Source organism: Coregonus clupeaformis, chromosome 11, assembly GCF_020615455.1.
Source record: "Coregonus clupeaformis isolate EN_2021a chromosome 11, ASM2061545v1, whole genome shotgun sequence".
In the NCBI taxonomy this organism is placed as follows: domain Eukaryota; kingdom Metazoa; phylum Chordata; class Actinopteri; order Salmoniformes; family Salmonidae; genus Coregonus; species Coregonus clupeaformis.
Window position 1 is genome coordinate 52,455,432 of NC_059202.1, and position 21,639 is coordinate 52,477,070.

The 21,639-nt window shown below is 41.6% G+C and overlaps 1 protein-coding gene and 1 long non-coding RNA gene across 2 annotated transcripts in view; one reads left to right on the forward strand and one right to left on the reverse strand.

Moving 5' to 3' along the window:
* Positions 1–1,976: 1,976 nt before the first annotated feature.
* klhl30 (kelch-like family member 30) overlaps positions 1,977–21,639 on the forward strand; it is a 23,160-nt gene continuing 3,497 nt past the window's right edge. The window contains exons 1-7 of the mRNA XM_041870528.2: positions 1,977–2,119; positions 9,822–10,685; positions 10,920–11,109; positions 11,774–11,860; positions 12,251–12,406; positions 19,705–19,893; positions 20,478–20,623. Coding sequence (XP_041726462.2) covers positions 9,912–10,685; positions 10,920–11,109; positions 11,774–11,860; positions 12,251–12,406; positions 19,705–19,893; positions 20,478–20,623 — 1,542 coding nt within the window. The 5' untranslated portion in view covers positions 1,977–2,119; positions 9,822–9,911. The remainder of the gene's footprint in view (positions 2,120–9,821; positions 10,686–10,919; positions 11,110–11,773; positions 11,861–12,250; positions 12,407–19,704; positions 19,894–20,477; positions 20,624–21,639) is intronic.
* Positions 14,114–14,995, reverse strand: LOC123491986. Its single transcript, XR_006661568.1, has 3 exons — positions 14,986–14,995; positions 14,551–14,591; positions 14,114–14,176 (listed from the first exon to the last, which is right to left on the reverse strand). It is a non-coding gene; the product is annotated as an uncharacterized LOC123491986 (long non-coding RNA).

A 21,639-nucleotide genomic window follows, 5' to 3' on the forward strand; every position in this document is an offset into this window, starting at 1 on the left:
GTCAATATCATAGCAGTAAACCACCCTGCATCCCACTGCTGGCTTGCCTCTGAAGCTAAGCAGGGTCGGTCCTGTCGGTCCCCTGGATCGGAGACCAGACTCTGCTGGAAGTTGGAGGGCCAGTAGGCGGCACTCTTCCATCTGTTCTAAGGAAATCCCAAATCCCCAGGGCAGTGAAAGGGACATTGCCCTGGGTAGGGTGCTGTCTTTCGGATGGGACGTTAAACGGGTGTCCTGACTCTCTGTGTTCATAAAAAAATCCCATGGCACATATTGTAAGAGTAGGGGAGTTAACCCCGGTGTCCTGGCTAAACTCCCAACCTGGCCCCATTCCATCATGGCCACCTAATCATCCCCCTCATTCCTAATGGACATATATCACTCCTCACCTCTCCACCTGATAGCTGATGTGTGGTGAGTGTTCTGGCACAGAAATGGCCGCCGGGCATCACCCAGGTCGGCATCACCCAGGTGGGCATCACCCAGGTAGGCATCACCCAGGCAGGGCATCACCCAGGTCGGCATCACCCAGGTGGGTGCTACACATTGAGGGTGGGTGAGGTGAGTTTCCCCCTACTATGTAAAGCACTTTGACTTACCTCAGTTGGTAGAAAAGCGTTATATAAATCCAAATAAATTATTAATGAATTATTATAGGTTTCTTTCTTCATCACTCACCACTGTAAGACGCTCGGTATCATTACTGTTACCACGAAGAGTGACCTTGTACCATCATTTTATAACACAGTGCCAAGTATTAGCCTCTCACTTCTCTAACCCCACAGCACCGGGTCTGCTGTATCTCTGTGTTCATTAAAAAAATCCCATGGCACTTATTGTAAGAGTAGGGGTGTTAACCCCGGTGACATGGCAGTCGTCCTCCACACTGCCAATTACATGTTGTTCTATCTACCCGGTCTCTTAACCACACGCTCCATTTACCGGAAATATGAGTAATTACTCCCTTGGTTTCTCTCTCTTGTAAGTCTGTCATTTCTTTTCTCTGTTACAGTGTTTGTTTGAAGATAGGAAATGTAAGCTGGGACCGAGAGAATGAAAAACAGCTTCTATCTCAAGGCCATCAGACTGTTAAATAGCCATCACTAGCACATTAGAGGCTGCTGCTGCCTATTGAAATCACTGGCCACTTTAAGAAATGGAACACTAGTCACTTTAATAATGTTTCCATATCTTGCACTACTCATCTCATATGTATATACTGCATTCTATTCTATAATATTCTACTGTATCTTAGTCCATGCCGCTCTGTCATTGCTTGTCCATATATGTATATATTCTTAAATCCCATTCCTTACTAGTTTTGTGTGTATTGGGTATATGTTGTGTAATTGTTAGATATTACTGCACTGTCGGAGCTAGAAGCACAAGCATTTCGCCACACCCGCTATAACATCTGCTAAACACGTGTATGTGACAAATAACATTTTATTTGATCATGGAGCCACTGTAACGTAATGAATGAAACTGTCTTACTCCTTGACAAGCAGTTGTTATTTCAATTACAGTATCTCATTAACCATCTTCTAATTCTCCTGAGAATGGAGAGAGTAAGGGGGGGGCTGAGAAAGAGAGAGCGAGAGAGAGTGTGAGTATGCTTGCCTGTCTGTGTGTGTGTGTGTGTGTGTGTGTGTGTGTGTGTGTGTGTGTGTGTGTGTGTGTGTGTGTGTGTGTGTGTGTGTGTGTGTGTGTGTGTGTGTGTGTGTGTGTGTGTGTGTGTGTGTGTGTGTGTGTGTGTGTGTGTGTGTGTGTGTGTGTGTGTGTGTGTCCCTTTAACAGCAGGTGTGGAGTGTGTTGAAACCCACCACGCTGTTTGGAATCTGACTTTAGTCCCGAGTCTCTGGCCGTCCTAAAAATAGCCCTCTGAAAGACCAGCAGCTGCTGCCTGAATGGGACCCTAGCCCCCATAGGACTGGTCAAAAAATAGTGCACTACATAGGGAATAGGGTGCCGTTTGGCCGCAGCATTATGCCCCAATGACTTGGCTCCAGCAGTCGTCCTCCACACTGCCAATTACATGTTGTTCCATCTAGCCGGTCACTTAACCACACGCTCCATTTACAGGAAATATGAGCAATTACTCCCTTGGTTTCTCTCTCTGGTAAGTCTGTCATTTCTTTTCTCTGTTACAGTGTTTGTTTTGAAGATAGGAAATGTAATTTACCGCGGGCCGGATGGAGCATGGGATACAGATAGCTCTGTGACTTGGTAAGACAGCAATGTTTGACTTTTATTTTTTAAAAAAAACATTTCATGTCAACTCTCCTAGGATACGAAGGAAATATTGTGAAATCCCACGTACTATATAAAGTTTTCACTGCATGACTCTACATTAAATTGTGCATGAGGCCTAGGCGTAAAAGCTCAGAAACTATTTTGTATCATAAATTGGTACTTGGCTGCTGATCCAACTTTTTCGGGGTCTTTAATCCAACGACTAAAATATCCGAAGCTTCCCGAAGATTCTGGGCATGTGCGGATCACTTTCTGCGTATGTGTATATTGTCTATAGAGAACAGGCTACTCAGGCCAATGGTGCTTGTTTAATACAGTTAGATCAAACTGAATCAACGTCTGCAAGATCTCACATAATGATCACAGTATTCTACATAACAGAACCGAATACAATAGCACAACGTTACTGTAAGACAAAAAGCACTGCATTCAATCGTGAATTATAATTCTTTAAGTTTCACCCATCTCAATATGCACTTAGATCTTGAGTTATACAGTGTTGTTTTGAAGTAGCCTACAGTGTTGTTTTGAATGATGTACAAGTGTTGTTTTGAATGATGTACAGTGTTGTTTTGAATGATGTACAGTGTTGTTTTGAATGATGTACAAGTGTTGTTTTGAATGATGTACAGTGTTGTTTTGAATGATGTACAGTGTTGTTTTGAATGATGTACAGGGTTGTTTTGAATGATGTACAGTGTTGTTTTGAATGATGTACAGTGAGTGAATTTTTGAGCAGATTGAGTTAACAAACAGGCAGCTGTCTGCTTTAGTTTTCCAGATGATCGATCTCCGTTCGAGGGAGGAGCTGGTTTTTACGTATTGTGTATATTTATTTATTCTGAACACATTTCTGTTTGTTGGCAATGTCAATTATTACTTTTATGTTTGCTAGCTGCACGGGCGAACGCCGCAGTGTACTAAACTGTAAACCAATCAAAACTTGTGTACTATCCATAGTACTATCTCTGCTGATCACATCTGCCAATCACATTATCCGTTTCTAAGGTAGTAGGCAGCTGGTGACATCTGTTATCAAGTAAAGCATATATACACTACCGGTCAAAAGTTATAGAACACCTACTCATTCAAGGGTTTTTCTTTATTTTTACTATTTTCTACATTGTAGAATAATAGTGAAGACATCAAAACTATGAAATAACACACATGGAATCATGTAGTAACCAAAAAACGTGTTAAACAAATCAAAACATATTTTATATTTGAGATTCTTCAAATAGCCACCCTTTGCCTTGATGACAGCTTTGCACACTCTTGGCATTAAGAGAAGGACAAACGAAATTGCTTTCATGGAGGACTGGCTTGACCACACAATTGACAAAAACAATTTATTTTCAGAATGTTCATCGACCCTTAGCTGTGGTATATTGGCCATATACCACAAACCCCTGAGGTGCCTAATTGCTATTATAAACAGGTTAAAAACGTAATTAGAACAGTAAAAATACATGTTTTGTCATACCCGTGGTATACTGTCTGATATACCATGCAATTCAGCTTTCAGCCAATCAGCATTCAGTTTATAACACAGCAATAAAAGTAAAGTAAACAATCATGTGTTTTTCCCCACAAAAGCTCTTTATTACAGACATAAATACTCTTCAGTTTCATCAGCTCTCTGGGTGGCTGGTCTCAGATGATCTCGCAGGTGAAGAAGCCAGATGTGGAGGTCCTGGGGTGGCATGATTACACATGGTTTGCGGTTGTGAGGCTGGTTGGACGTACTGCCAAATTCTCTAAAACGACGTTGGAAGCAGCTTATGGTAGAGAAATGAACATGAAATTATCTGACAAGAGCTCTGGTGGACATTCCTACAGTCAGCATCCCAATTGCACACTCCCTCAAACTTGAGACATCTGTGGCATTGTGTTGTGAGACAAAACCGCCTTTTATTGTCCCCAGCACAAGGGGCACCTGCATAATGATCATGCTGTTTAATCAGCTTCTTGATATGTCACACCTGTCAGGTCGATGGATTATCTTGGAAAAGGTGAAATGCTGACTAACAGCGATGTAAACAAATTTGTGCACAACATTTTAGATAAATTAGCTTTTTTGTGCTTATGGAACATTTCTGGGATATTTTTTATTCAGCTCATGAAACATGGGACCAACACTTTACATGTTGCGTTTATATTTTTGTTCAGTTAGCTATGTTTTGTGTAAGAAAATATGATATTTTGTCGTGCATGAACTGGCAATACAAGTTAGCTAACGTTACAGTCTTACTTTGGCTAACGTTGCCTAGCTAGTTAACGTTAACTGGCATATTATTATTATATTTAACGTTAACTGGCTATCATAGGAGCCAAGGACGTTCTCTATCTTATTTGTGCATATTTGATTACTCTCCCATTACATACAAGTGTCTAGATCACCAGTTTACACATGATGACTTCAGCCTTATATAAAAAAAACCTTACTTGGCAAAATATAGCTAGCTAGCTTTCCTTGTTTGTTGGTTAGCTACCTAGCCAATGTTAGCTCTCATCTGACTGGTATAGCGTTACGTTAGCTAACTAGTTAGCGCTTCTATCTAGCTAGCTACCTAGTTAATCAAAACAGAAGCACATTTATTGGTTAGCTACCTTTATTTGCCTGTTTGTTAGCTAGCTGGCTTTCAAATCAAATCAAATCAAATCAAATTATGTTGGCCACATGCGCCGAATACAACAGGTGCAGACATTACAGTGAAATGCTTACTTACAGCCCTTAACCAACAGTGCATTTCTTTTTTTATAAAAAAGTAGAATAAAACCAAAAAGTGTTGAGAAAAAAAGAGCAGAAGTAAAATAAAATAACAGTAGGGAGGCTATATATATACAGTGGGGTACCGGTGCAGAGTCAATGTGCGGGGGCACCGGCTAGTTGAGGTAGTTGAAGTAATTTGTACATGTGGGTAGAGTTAAAGTGACTATGCATAAATAATTAACAAAGTAGCAGCTGCGTAAAAAGATGGGGGGGCAGTGCAAATAGTCCAGGTATCCATGATTAGCTGTTCAGGAGTCTTATGGCTTGGGGGTAGAAGCTGTTGAGAAGTCTTTTGGACCTAGACTTGGCACTCCGGTACCGCTTGCCGTGCGGTAGCAGAGAGAACAGTCTATGACTAGGGTGGCTGGAGTCTTTGACAATTTTGAGGGCCTTCCTCTGACACCGCCTGGTATAGAGGTCCTGGATGGCAGGAAGCTTGGCCCTAGTGATGTACTGGGCCGTACGCACTACCCTCTGTAGTGCCTTGCGGTCGGAGGCCGAGCAGTTGCCATACCAGGCGGTGATGCAACCAGTCAGGATGCTCTCGATGGTGCAGCTGTAGAACTTTTTGAGGATCTGAGGACCCATTCCAAATCTTTTCAGTCTCCTAGGCTTTGTCGTGCCCTCTTCACAACTGTCTTGGTGTGTTTGGACCATGATAGTTCGTTGGTGATGTGGACACCAAGGAACTTGAAGATCTCAACCTGTTCCACTACAGCCCCGTCGATGAGAATGGGGGCGTTGTCAGTCCTCTTTTTTTTCCTGTAGTCCACAATCATCTCCTTTATCTTGGTCACGTTGAGGGAGAGGTTGTTATCCTGGCACCACACGGCCAGGTCTCTGACCTCCTCCCTATAGGCTGTCTCATCGTTGTCGGTGATCAGGCCTACCACTGTTGTGTCGTTGGCAAACTTAATGATGGTGTTGGAGTCATGCCTGGCCATGCAGTCATGGGTGAACAGGGAGTACAGGAGGGGACTGAGCACACACCCCTGAGGGGCCCCCGTGTTGAGGATCAGTGTGGCAGATGTGTTGTTACCTACCCTTACCACCTGGGGGCGGCCCATCAGGAAGTCCAGGATCCAGTTGCAGAGGGAGGTGTTTAGTCCCAGGATCCTTAGCTTAGTGATGAGCTTTGAGGGCACTATGGTGTTGAATGCTGAGCTGTAGTCAATGAATAGCATTCTCACGTAGGTGTTCCTCTTGTCCAGGTGGGAAAGGGCAGTGCGGAGTGCAATAGAGATTGCATCATCTGTGGATCTGTTGGGGCGGTATGCAAATTAGAGTGGGTCTAGGGTTTCTGGGATAATGGTGTTGATATGAGCCATGACCAGCCTTTCAAAGCACTTCATGCTACAGATGTCAGTGCTACGGGTCAGTAGTCATTTAGGCAGGTTATCTTAGAGTCCTTGGGCACGGGGACTATGGTGGTCTGCTTGAAACATGTTGGTATTACAGACTCAGTCAGGGACATGTTGAAAATGTCAGTGAAGACACTTGCCAGTTGGTCAGCACATGCTCGGAGTACACATCATGGTAATCCGTCTGGTCCTGCGGCCTTGTGAATGTTGACCTGCTTAAAAGTCTTACTCACATCAGCTACGGAGAGCGTGATCACATAGTCATCCGGAACAGCTGGTGCTCTCATGCATGCTTCAGTGTTGCTTGCCTCAAAGCGAGCATAGAAGTGGTTTAGCTCGTTTGGAAGTCTTGTGTCACTGGGCAGCTCGCGGCTGTGCTTCCCTTTGTTGTCTGTAATGGTTTTCATGCCCTGCCACATCCAACGAGCGTCAGAGCCGGTATAGTACGATTCAATCTTAGTCCTGTATTGGCTCTTTGCCTGTTTGATGGTTGTCGGAGGGCATAGCGAGATTTCTTATAAGCATCCGGGTTAGAGTCCCGCTCCTTGAAAGCGGCAGCTCTACCCTTTAGCTCAGTGCGGATGTATCCTGTAATCCATGGCTTCTGGTTGGGGTATGTACGTACGGTCACTGTGGGGACGACATCATCGATGCACTTATTGATGAAGCCAGTGACTGATGTGGTGTACTCCTCAATGCTATCTGAAGAATCCCGGAACATGTTCCAGTCTGTGCTAGCAAAACAGTCCTGTAGCTTAGCATCTGCGTCATCTGACCACTTCCTTATTAACCAAGTCACTGGTGCTTCCTGCTTTAGTTTTTGCTTATAAGCAGGAATCAGGAGGATAGAGTTATGGTCAGATTTGCCAAATGGTGGCGAGGGAGAGCTTTGTACGCGTCTCTGTGTGTGGAGTAAAGGTGGTCTAGAGTTTTTTTTTCTCATGGTTGCACATTTAACATGTTGGAAGAAATTAGGTAAAACGGATTTAAGTTTCCCTTCATTAAAGTTCCTGGCCACTAGGAGCGCTGCCTCTGGATGAGCATTTTCCTGTTTGCTTATGGCCTTATACAGCTCACTGAGTGCAATCTTAGTGCCAGCATCGGTTTGTGGTGGTAAATAGTCAGCTGCGAAAAATATAAAAGAAAACTCTCTTGGTAAATAGTGTGGTCTACAGCTTATCATGAGATACTCTACCTTAGGCGAGCAAAACTTCGAGACTTCCTTAGTATTAGATTTTGTGCACCAGCTGTTGTTTACAAATATACACAAACCGCCACCCTTGTCTTACCAGAGTCAGCTGTTCTCTCCTGCCGATGTATCGTATATCCTGCCAGTTGTGTGTTATCTATGTCGTCGTTCAGACATGACTCGCTTTTTAATGTCCCATTGGTAGGATATTCTTGATCTTAGGTCGTCCATTTTGTTTTCCAATTATTGTACGTTGGCTAATAGGATTGATGGAAGAGGCAGATTACTCGCTCGCCGTCTGATCCTTACAAGGCTCCCCGATCTACGTCCACGATATCTCTGTCTCTTTCTTATGCGAATGACAGGGATTTGGGCCTTTTCGGGTGTCTGTAGAATATCCTTCGCGTCTGACTCGTTGAAGAAAAAATCTTCTTCCAATACGAGGTGAGTAATCGCTGTCCTGATATCCAGAAGTAATTTTTGGTCATAAGAGATGGTGGCAGAAACATTATGTACAGAATAAATTACAAATAATGCGAAAAAACACACATAATAGCACAATAATAGTTCTAAACCGGATGAGTTCTCCAATAGCAGCTGCCCAATCCCATGGCAAAATGTTGGATGCATTGGACTATAAGGTTTGGAGAAGGATGAAGAGCCTGTAGAATTATAGAAAAAGCAGTTGGGAAATGAATGTTTGAGTTTCAAATACTAAATGTTCAGTGAATGTGAGTATATTTAGGTGGTTTCATTTATTAACTTTCCTAACCTAAAAGTTGACGTGCCAAAATATTGGCAATCCATTCATTATTCTACTAAATATGACTGAGTGTAATGACTAAGCAAAAACAGATTTGCAGAAATCTTTGCAAATTTCAACAACAAAAAACCCCGGAAATATCACATTTACATAAGTATTCAGACCCTTTACTCAGTACTTTGTTGAAGCACCTTTGGCAGCGATTACAGCCTCAAAGTCTTCTTGTGTATGACGCTACAAGCTTGGCACACCTGTATTTGGGGAGTTTCTCCCATTCCTCTCAGCAGATCCTCTCAAGCTCTGTCAGGTTGGATGGGAAGCATCGCTGCACAGCTATTTTTCAGGTCTCTCCAGAGATGTTCGATCGGGTTCAAGTCCGGGCTCTGGCTGGGCCACTCAAGGACATTCAGAGACTTGTCCCGAAGCCAATCCTTCCTTGTCTTGGCTGTGTGCTTAGGGTCGTTGTCCTATTGGAAGGTGGACCTTTGCCCCAGTCTGTTGTCCTGAGCGCTCTGGAGCAGGTTTTCATCAAGGATCTCTCTGTACTTTTCTCAGTTAATCTTCCGCCTTGATCCTGGCTAGTTTCCCAGTCCCTGCCGCTGGAAAACATGCCTAGTCGCGTGCAGTGGTGTTTTTGTAACGTTATACTATGCAACTATAATCGGTTTTGTTATGTAGAATACTGTGATCATTATGTGATCTTGCAGACAATGCTTCAGCTTGATCTAACTTTGATCTTACTTCGCCTGAGTAGCCTGTTCTCTGTGGGGGAGGCTATACAGACATGCCTGGTGCCCAAACTGATGACGTATATTGTGCAGCTGAGGGTCCAGTGGAGAGGACTGGATTGCGTTCAGTCAGTTCAGTCAGTGGTCCTGATGAGCCCTTCCCAGCCAGCTAGTTTATGCTGGAGGGGCTTTTCAGAAGATTTGGGAGGTTCTGGATCTTTTAGTCGGTGGATAAAAGATCCTGTATAAATGTTTCATTATTTCTAAATTACTTGGTGTATTTTCCTTTTTTTTTCATTATTTTCTCTTGTTCTTTCTCTTGTAAACACATTTTATCAGCGCTCTAGGGGTAGAAAATCAGCTTCAAAGTAACAAGTTGTTATTATGAATGTGACAGATAAACAGCCTTTTGCAAGCACCTGTGTTCCAAGCTGTGGTTGTTGTAAGTGTTCTATAACATGATTCATATTGCTATGTGAATAAACATGACGTGTATTCTAGCCATTTTACTGTACTGAACTTGGATGACCTCTCTCAGGCCACCTGCTTACTAACACTGTAGTTGTCATCCTGGGTCCGTATTCACAAAGCATCTCTGAGTAGGAGTGCAGTTTTGCCTTTTAAAATCATAATGAATGAGAGGGGGAACCTGATCCTAGATCAGCATTCTTCCTCAGAGACGTTCTTTGTGGATACGGACCCTGAAGATTAAGTTTTGTCCGAGAATTCTCATCCCTCATCTCTCCTCTTGTAGGTAAACATTGACCGCAGCTGTTGGCCAGTTCTGAACGGATTAAGAGATTAGTGGTCAGAAGGGTAAAGGTGAAGAAGGGGCGTGGTCACCATGGTGCGTAACGTGGACGACCTGGACTTCTGCCTGGCCTCCCACCCCCAGAGCATCCTGGAGGGGCTGCGCTCCCTCTGCTGCAACCCCAAACTAGTGGACGTGACCCTGGCCGCGGGCGGCCGCGACTTCCCCTGCCACCGGGCCGTCCTGGCTCTCTGCAGCGTCTACTTCCACTCCATGTTCTCCGGGGATTTTGTGGAGAGCATCGCGGCCCGGGTGGAGCTGCACGGCGTGGACCCTGACATCATGGCTTCACTTCTAGACTTCTGCTACACAGGGAAACTCACCATCAACCAGGGGAACGTGGAAGGCCTGATACGCACGTCCAGCCAGCTACAGTTCCAGGCGGTCCGGACCGTGTGCAGCCGTTATCTCCAGCACCAGATTGATGCCACCAACTGCCTGGGCATCCTGGCGTTTGGGGAGGTCCACGGCTGTCCCGAGGTGGTAGCAAAGGCCTGGGGATTCCTCCTGGAGAACTTCGAGGCCGTGCAGCGCTGGGAGGAGTTCCCTCTGCTGGAGAAGGAGAGGTTAGTGGCGTGTCTGTCCAACGAGAGGCTGCAGACCAGGACAGAGTGTACCCGTGTGGAGGCAGCACTGGCCTGGGTGAGGCACCACCAGGAGTCCCGACTCCCCCACCTCCCGGAGCTTCTGGGGCTGACCCGCCTGGCCCTCCTGCCTCCTGACTACCTCACGAACACCCTAATGAAGGATAGCCTGGTCCTAGCCTCTCCCAGCTGTGTGGAGGCAGTGGAGATGGTCTGCAGAGAGGTATATGAAAACAAGATAATAAAGTACCAATGTTTTAGTCTTTTATACTTAATGGTCAGGTTTAACCAGCCACCAAAAAGCCTAGTCCTTGACTCAAAAGCACTTTCAACGAAGGTTCTACATTGAGTTCATTCCAGGGCGAGACTTGTTCTGTGTCTGGGAAACCTTGAGTTTTATCAGTGCAGAGAGAACTTCCATATATCCCAACATTTCCAAATCACTGTCTTTGTGTAGAAAATGGACGTGAAGCCAGGAGACGTGGTCCAGAGCGGCAGCCCGAGTCCCCAACCTAACCTGCAGGAGGTGTTATTCGTGATGGGAGGCCGCTCGCTGGACGACTCAGATGACGAAGATGACGAGGATGATGAAGACAGAGACCCCAGGCTGCTGCCCGGGAACTGCGGCTTCTACAACCCTAAGACACGTAACGTTCCCCTTCCTCCTCATCTTCCCCTTCCTCCTCATTTTCCCCTTCCTCCTCATCTTCCCCTTCCTCCCCATCTTCCTCTTCCTTCCCATCTTCCCCTTCCTCCCCATCTTTCCCTTCCTCCCCATCTTCCCCTTCCTCCCCATCTTCCTCTTCCTCCCCATCTTCCTCTTCCTCACCCATCTTCCTCTTCCTCCCCATCTTCCTCTTCCTCACCCATCTTCCCCTTCCTCCCCATCTTCCTCTTCCTCACCCATCTTCCTCTTCCTCCCCATCTTCCTCTTCCTCACCCATCTTCCCCTTCCTCCCCATCTTCCCCTTCCTCCCCCATCTTCCCCTTCCTCCCCATCTTCCTCTTCCTCCTCATCTTCCCCTTCCTCCCCATCTTACCCTTCCTCCCCATCTTCCCCTTCCTCCCCATCTTCCCCTTCCTCCCCATCTTCCTCTTCCTCACCCATGTGTTCAGAGCGTCTGTATCCCTATAACCTGGTTCCTTGATCTGTTTGTGCTGTCTGGCCAAAATTGTCACGTGCCAATGACCATAGGAGTTGACAAGACAGCACAAACAGATCTGGTAACAGGCTAGTGTCCCTCCAGCAAAGACCCTCTAAATAATGTTAATGTTGTGATGTGAATAACATTATCATGTCTCTCTCTACAGAGCAGTGGTATGAGCTGCCGGTCTTCCCCAACCACAACAAGTACGGATACTCTGTGGTCTCTCTGAATAATGACGTTTATGTCACAGGTTGGTTGGCTTTTATTTAGGGCACTTGATCAGAAAAAATAAATACATGAATTCATAAAATAAATACATCAAATAAATACATAAATACATCAAATAAATACATAAATACATCAAATAAATACATGCAATTACAGATTTCCTCCAAGTGTTGCACTGTGCTGGGTGCTTACTTGATCAATATAATTGATGTATCCAGTATCCTCAGTGTCCTGAATAGAGGATTGACAATGATCTGATGGTGCCTCTCTTTCTCTCTCTCTCTCTCTCTCTCTCTCTCTCTCTCTCTCTCTCTCTCTCTCTCTCTCTCTCTCTCTCTCTCTCTCTCTCTCTCTCTCTCTCTCTCTCTCTCTCTCTCTCTCTCTCACTCACTCACTCACTCACTCTTCTTAGGGGGCTCGAGGGGTTCCCAATCCAACACCTGGTCGACCACAGAGACCTGGAAGTACATCACCAGAGAGGGGCGGTGGGTGACGGTGGCTCCCATGCTCCGGCCCCGGACTAACCACACATCAGCAGCTCTCAGCGGAGAGATCTACGTCATTGGAGGAAAGAGAGAAATAAGACCAATAGGAACTAGACCTATAATATACCTATAGGAACTCGACCTATAATATACCAATAGGAACTAGACCAATAGGAACTAGACCTATAATATACCTATAGGAACTAGACCTATAATATACCTATAGGAACTAGACCTATAATATACTTATAGGAACTAGACCTATAATATAACAATAGGAACTAGACCTATAATATACCTATAGGAACTAGACCTATAATATACCAATAGGAACTAGACCTATAGGAACTAGACCTATAGGAACTCGACCTATAATATACCTATAGGAACTAGACCTATAATATACCAATAGGAACTAGACCTATAATATACCTATAGGAACTAGACCTATAGGAACTAGACCTATAATATACCTATAGGAACTAGACCTATAATATACCTATAGGAACTAGACCTATAATATACCTATAGGAACTAGACCTATAATATACCTATAGGAACTAGACCTATACTATACCTATAGGAACTAGACCTATAATATACCTATAGGAACTAGACCTATAATATACCTATAGGAACTAGACCTATAATATACCAATAGGAACTAGACCTATAATATACCTATAGGAACTAGACCTATAGGAACTAGACCTATAGGAACTAGACCTATAATATACCTATAGGAACTAGACCTATAGGAACTAGACCTATAATATACCTATAGGAACTAGACCTATAATATACCTATAGGAACTAGACCTATAGGAACTAGACCTATAATATACCTATAGGAACTAGACCTATAGGAACTAGACCTATAATATACCAATAGGAACTAGACCTATAATATACCTATAGGAACTAGACCTATAGGAACTAGACCTATAATATACCTATAGGAACTAGACCTATAATATACCTATAGGAACTAGACCTATAATATAACAATAGGAACTAGACCTATAATATACCTATAGGAACTAGACCTATAGGAACTCGACCTATAATATACCAATAGGAACTAGACCTATAATATACTTATAGGAACTAGACCTATAATATAACATTAGGAACTAGACCTATAATATACCTATAGGAACTAGACCTATAATATACCTATAGGAACTAGACCTATAATATACCTATAGGAACTAGACCTATAATATACCAATAGGAACTAGACCTATAATATACCTATAGGAACTAGACCTATAATATACCTATAGGAACTAGACCTATAATATACCTATAGGAACTAGACCTATAATATACCAATAGGAACTAGACCTATAATATACCTATAGGAACTAGACCTATAATATACCTATAGGAACTAGACCTATAGGAGCTAGACCTATAATATACCTATAGGAACTAGACCTATAGGAACTAGACCTATAATATACCTATAGGAACTAGACCTATAATATACCTATAGGAACTAGACCTATAGGAACTAGACCTATAATATACCTATAGGAACTAGACCTATAATATACCTATAGGAACTAGACCTATAGGAACTAGACCTATAATATACCTATAGGAACTAGACCTATAATATACCTATAGGAACTAGACCTATAGGAACTAGACCTATAATATACCTATAGGAACTAGACCTATAGGAACTAGACCTATAATATACCAATAGGAACTAGACCTATAATATACCTATAGGAACTAGACCTATAGGAACTAGACCTATAATATACCTATAGGAACTAGACCTATAATATACCTATAGGAACTAGACCTATAATATACCAATAGGAACTAGACCTATAATATACCTATAGGAACTAGACCTATAATATACCAATAGGAACTAGACATATTACATTTACATTTTAGTCATTTAGCAGACGCTCTTATCCAGAGCGACTTACAGTTAGTGAATACATTTTTTTATTTTTATACTGGCCCCCCGTGAGAATCAAACCCACAACCCTGGCGTTAACGCCATGCTCTATCAACTGAGCTACATCCCTGCCGGCCATTGCCTCCCTACCCTGACGACGCTGGGCCTTGTGCGCCGCCCATAGAGTCTGGTCGCGGCCGGACTGCGACAAAACCTGGATTCGAACCAGGATCTCTAGTGGCACAGTTAGCACTGCGATGCCACTAGACCTATAATATAACAATATGAACTAGACCTATAATATACCAATAGGAACTAGACCTATAATATACCTATAGGAACTAGACCTATAGGAACTAGACCTATAATATACCTATAGGAACTAGACCTATAATATACCTATAGGAACTAGACCTATAATATACCTATAGGAACTAGACCTATAATATACCAATAGGAACTAGACCTATAATATACCTATAGGAACTAGACCTATAATATACCTATAGGAACTAGACCTATAATATACCTATAGGAACTAGACCTATAATATACCTATAGGAACTAGACCTATAATATACATATAGGAACTAGACCTATAATATACCTATAGGAACTAGACCTATAGGAACTAGACCTATAATATACCTATAGGAACTAGACCTATAATATACCAATAGGAACTAGACCTATAATATACCTATAGGAACTAGACCTATAATATACCTATAGGAACTAGACCTATAATATACCTATAGGAACTAGACCTATAATATACCTATAGGAACTAGACCTATAATATACCTATAGGAACTAGACCTATAATATACCTATAGGAACTAGACCTATAATATACCAATAGGAACTAGACCTATAGATATACCTATAGGAACTCGACCTATAATATACCTATAGGAACTAGACCTATAATATACCTATAGGAACTAGACCTATAATATACCAATAGGAACTAGACCTATAATATACCTATAGGAACTATACCTATAATATACCTATAGGAACTAGACCTATAATATACCTATAGGAACTAGACCTATAATATACCTATAGGAACTAGACCTATAATATACCAATAGGAACTAGACCTATAATATACCTATAGGAACTAGACCTATAATATACTTATAGGAACTAGACCTATAATATACCTATAGGAACTAGACCTATAATATACCCATAGGAACTAGACCTATAATATACATATAGGAACTAGACCTATAATATACCTATAGGAACTAGACCTATAGGAACTAGACCTATAATATACCTATAGGAACTAGACCTATAATATACCTATAGGAACTAGACCTATAATATACCTATAGGAACTAGACCTATAATATACCTATAGGAACTAGACCTATAATATACCTATAGGAACTAGACCTATAATATACCTATAGGAACTAGACCTATAATATACCTATAGGAACTAGACCTATAATATACCAATAGGAACTAGACCTATAATATACCTATAGGAACTCGACCTATAATATACATATAGGAACTAGACCTATAATATACCTATAGGAACAAGACCTATAGGAACTAGACCTATAATATACCTATAGGAACTAGACCTATAATATACCAATAGGAACTAGACCTATAATATACCTATAGGAACTAGACCTATAATATACCAATAGGAACTAGACCTATAATATACCGATAGGAACTAGACCTATAATATACCTATAGGAACTAGACCTATAATATACCTATAGGAACTAGACCTATAATATACCTATAGGAACTAGACCTATAATATACCTATAGGAACTAGACCTATAATATACCTATAGGAACTAGACCTATAATATACCAATAGGAACTAGACCTATAATATACCTATAGGAACTAGACCTATAATATACCTATAGGAACTAGACCTATAATATACCTATAGGAACTAGACCTATAATATACCAATAGGAACTAGACCTATAATATACCTATAGGAACTAGACCTATAATATACCTATAGGAACTAGACCTATAATATACCTATAGGAACTAGACCTATAATATACCTATAGGAACTAGACCTATAATATACCATAGGAACTAGACCTATAATATACCTATAGGAACTAGACCTATAATATACCTATAGGAACTAGACCTATAATATACCTATAGGAACTAGACCTATAATATACCTATAGGAACTAGACCTATAGGAACTAGACCTATAATATACCTATAGGAACTAGACCTATAATATACCAATAGGAACTAGACCTATAATATACCTATAGGAACTAGACCTATAATATACCTATAGGAACTAGACCTATAATATACCTATAGGAACTAGACCTATAATATACCTATAGGAACTAGACCTATAATATACCCTATAGGAACTAGACCTATAATATACCAATAGGAACTAGACCTATAATATACCTATAGGAACTCGACCTATAATATACATATAGGATCTAGACCTATAATATACCTATAGGAACTAGACCTATAGGAACTAGACCTATAATATACCTATAGGAACTAGACCTATAATATACCAATAGGAACTAGACCTATAATATACCTATAGGAACTAGACCTATAATATACCTATAGGAACTAGACCTATAATATACCTATAGGAACTAGACCTATAATATACCTATAGGAACTAGACCTATAATATACCTATAGGAACTAGACCTATAATATACCTATAGGAACTAGACCTATAATATACCAATAGGAACTAGACCTATAATATACCTATAGGAACTAGACCTATAATATACCTATAGGAACTAGACCTATAATATACCTATAGGAACTAGACCTATAATATACCAATAGGAACTAGACCTATAATATACCTATAGGAACTAGACCTATAATATACCTATTGGAACTAGACCTATAATATACCTATAGGAACTAGACCTATAATATACCTATAGGAACTAGACCTATAATATACCTATAGGAACTAGACCTATAATATACCTATAGGAACTAGACCTATAATATACCTATAGGAACTAGACCTATAATATACCTATAGGAACAAGACCTATAGGAACTAGACCTATAATATACCTATAGGAACTAGACCTATAACATCCACAGTGGTCCTCTGTAGCTCAGCTGGTAGAGCACGGCGCTTGTAACGCCAAGGTAGTGGGTTCGATCCCCGGGACCACCCATACACAAAAAAAAATGTATGCATGCACGACTGTAAGTCACTTTGGATAAAAGCGTCTGCTGAATGGCATATTATTATTATAATTATAATTATATACCTATAGGAACTAGACCTATAGGAACTAGACCTATAATATACCTATAGGAATTAGACCTATAGGAACTAGACCTATAATATACCTATAGGAATTAGACCTATAATATACCTATAGGAACTAGACCTATAATATACCTATAGGAACTAGACCTATAGGAACTCGACCTATAATATACCTATAGGAACTAGACCTATAATATACCTATAGGAACTAGACCTATAGGAACTCGACCTATAATATACCAATAGGAACTAGACCTATAATATACCTATAGGAACTCAACCTATAATATACCTATAGGAACTAGACCTATAATATACCTATAGGAACTAGACCCTGAAAGGAACTAGACCTATAGGAACTAGACCTATAATATACCTATCAGAGGAACTAGACCTATAATATACCATAGGAACTAGACCTATAGAACTCGACCTATAATATACCTATAGGAACTAGACCTATAATATACCTATAGGAACTAGACCTATAGGAACTAGACCTATAATATACCAATAGGAACTAGACCTATAATATACCTATAGGAACTAGACCTATAATATACCTATAGGAACTAGACCTATAATATACCTATAGGAACTAGACCTAAAGGAACTAGACCTATAGGAACTAGACCTATAATATACCTATAGGAACTCGACCTATAATATACCTACAGGAATTAGACCTATAATATACCTATATGAACTAGACCTATAATATACCTATAGGAACTAGACCTATAGGAACTCGACCTATAATATACCTATAGGAACTAGACCTATAATATACCTATAGGAACTAGACCTATAGGAACTCGACCTATAATATACCAATAGGAACTAGACCTATAATATACCTATAGGAACTCGACCTATAATATACCTATAGGAACTAGACCTATAATATACCTATAGGAACTAGACCTAAAGGAACTAGACCTATAGGAACTAGACCTATAATATACCTATAGGAACTCGACCTATAATATACCTACAGGAATTAGACCTATAATATACCTATAGGAACTAGACCTATAATATACCAATAGGAACTAGACCTATAATATAACAATAGGAACTAGACCTATAATATACCTATAGGAACTAGACCTATAGGAACTAGACCTATAATATACCAATAGGAACTAGACCTATAATATACCTATAGGAACTAGACCTATAGGAACTAGACCTATAATATACCTATAGGAACTAGACCTATAATATACCTATAGGAATTAGACCTATAATATACCTATAGGAACTAGACCTATAGGAACTAGACCTATAATATACCTATAGGAACTAGACCTATAATATACCTATAGGAACTAGACCTATAATATACCTATAGGAACTAGACCTATAATATACCTATAGGAACTAGACCTATAGGAACTAGACCTATAATATACCTATAGGAACTAGACCTATAATATACCTATAGGAACTAGACCTATAATATACCTATAGGAACTAGACCTATAATATACCAAAAGGAACTAGACCTATAATATACCAATAGGAACTAGACCTATAATATACCAATAGGAACTAGACCTATAATATACCTATAGGAACTAGACCTATGTGGTCCTCTGTAGCTCAGATGGTAGAGCACGGTGCTTGTAACGCCAAGGTAGTGGGTTCAATCCCTGGGACCACCCATACACAAAAAAATGTATGCACGCATGACTGTAAGTCGCTTTGGATAAAAGCGTCTGCTAAATGGCATATTATTATTATTATTATACCAATAGGAACTAGACCTATAATATACCTTTAGGAACTAGACCTATAGGAAATAGACCTATAATATACCTATAGGAACTAGACCTATAGGAAATAGACCTATAGGAACTAGACCTATAATATACCTATAGGAACTAGACCAATAGGAACTAGACCTATAATATACCTATAGGAACTAGACCTATAATATACCTATAGGAACTAGACCAATAGGAACTAGACCTATAATATACCTATAGGAACTAGACCTATAGGAAATAGACCTATAGGAAATAGGGTATTCTCTATACTATACAGACCCCTATACCACTGCAGCCTGCCGATCTGTAGTGATAGATATGTTTTGTCATAATTAGTTCAAGTTTTTATTAACAGTGGTCTGGTCATATAACACCATTGTTTTCTCTCCACAGGCACTACAATGGACTTTGTAGACATTGAGCACTACGACCCATATAATGACACCTGGGCCCGAACATGCCCTGCTGTGAAATACGTGACAAACTTCACAGCTACTGCCTGCCATGGTAAACTGTACGTGATAGGTTCCTGTGCTGTTAAGTACAACGCCTTGACTCTGCAGTGCTACAACCCTGTTATAGGTAGGTAGGAACAACGTGGATCATCATATACTGTAGCTAATATACTCACAATATGGAACCGTCACCAGTGTTAGGGTCAATTGCATTTCAAGTTCACTTCATTTCATGGTCCTCTGTAGCTCAGCTGGTAGAGCACGGCGCTTGTAACGCCAAGGTAGTGGGTTCGATCCCCGGGACCACCCATGCACAAAAATGTATGCACGCATGACTGTAAGTTGCTTTGGATAAAAGCGTCTGCTAAATGGCATATTATTGGATTTACTGAATTTAAAAGGAATTGACCCCAACAATGATCCCAATAATTGTTTATCGCTTTAGAAATGCAACTTGTTTCGCAGTAGATGGTGTCAAAACAGTATCCTTTTAGTATCCCATCTAAATTCTATTGTCAGTGCAATCAAAACAGGTAGCCTACCTCTCAGATGTAGCATGTGTTGTTCAGATGCCCTTCTCTACCTTTGTCCATTACACTAAATACGTTTTGAGTGAGGATAAAGGAAAAACAGGTAGGCTACAACAGTTCTCAGATTCTCATCAGAATCCTATCTCATACCTTTGCCCCATTGTGCCTCTCTGTCCTCAAGATGGGTGGAGTATCATCTGCTCTCCCTTCATCCCCAAGTACCTGTCCTCTCCTCGCTGTGTCTCAGTGGAGGGGCTCATCTACCTGATCGCTGACAACACCAAGAAGGTCTACTGCTATGACCCACTGGCCAACATGTGGCAGAAGGTGGGTTAGAGTTAGGATTAGGGTTAGGGTTAGGGGTTAGGGGAGTTAGGAGTTAGGGGGGTTAGGGGGTTGGGGGTTAGGGGTTAGGGGTTAGGGGGTTGGGTTAGGGGTTGGGGGTTAGAGTTAGGGTGGGGGTTGGGTTGGGGTTAGGGGGTTAGAGTTAGGGTTAGGGGTTGGGTTAGGGGGTTGGGGTTAGAGTTAGGGGGTTAAGAGTTAGGGGGTTGGGGTTAGGGTTAGAGTTAGGGTTAGGAGTTAGGGGTTAGGGGTTAGGGGGTTAGGGTTAGGGGTTGGGGTTAGAGTTAGGGGGGTTAGAGTTGGGGTTGGGGGTTAGGGTTAGAGTTAGGGTTAGGGGGTTAGAGTTGGGGTTTGGGGTTAGAGTTGAGTTAGAGTTAGGGGGTTAGAGTTAGGGGGTTGGTTGGGGAGTTAGGGTTGGGGATAGAGTTCGGGTTTAGGGTTGGAGTTAGGGTTAGGGGGTTAGAGTTGGGGTTAGGGGTTGAGGGTTAGGGGGTTAGTGTTAGGGGTTGGGGTTAGGGTTAGGGGTCAGGGTTAGGGGTTAGAGTTAGGGTTAGGGGTTAGCATTAGGGTTAGAGTTAGGGGTTAGTGTTAGAGTTAGGGGTGGGGTTAGATTAGGGTTAGGGGTTGAGGGGTTGGGGTTAGGGTTAGGGGTTGAGGTTGGGGGTAGGGGTTAGAGTTAGGGGTTAGAGTTAGGGTTAGGGGTTAGAGTTAGGGGGTTAGAGTTAGGGTTGGGTTAGAGTTAGGGGTTAGGGTTAGAGTTAGGGGTTGGGGTTAGAGTTAGGGGTTAGGGTTAGGGGGTTAGGGGGTTGGGTTGGGGGGTTGGAGTTAGGGGTTAGGGTTAGGGGGTTAGTGTTAGGGTTAGGGGGTTAGGGTTGGGGATTAGGGGGTTAGAGTTAGTGGGTTAGGGAGTTGGGGGTTGGGGTTAGAGTTAGGGGTTGGGGGTTAGAGATAGGGTGGTTAGGGGTTAGAGGTTGGGGTTGGGGTTAGGGTTAGGTTAGGGT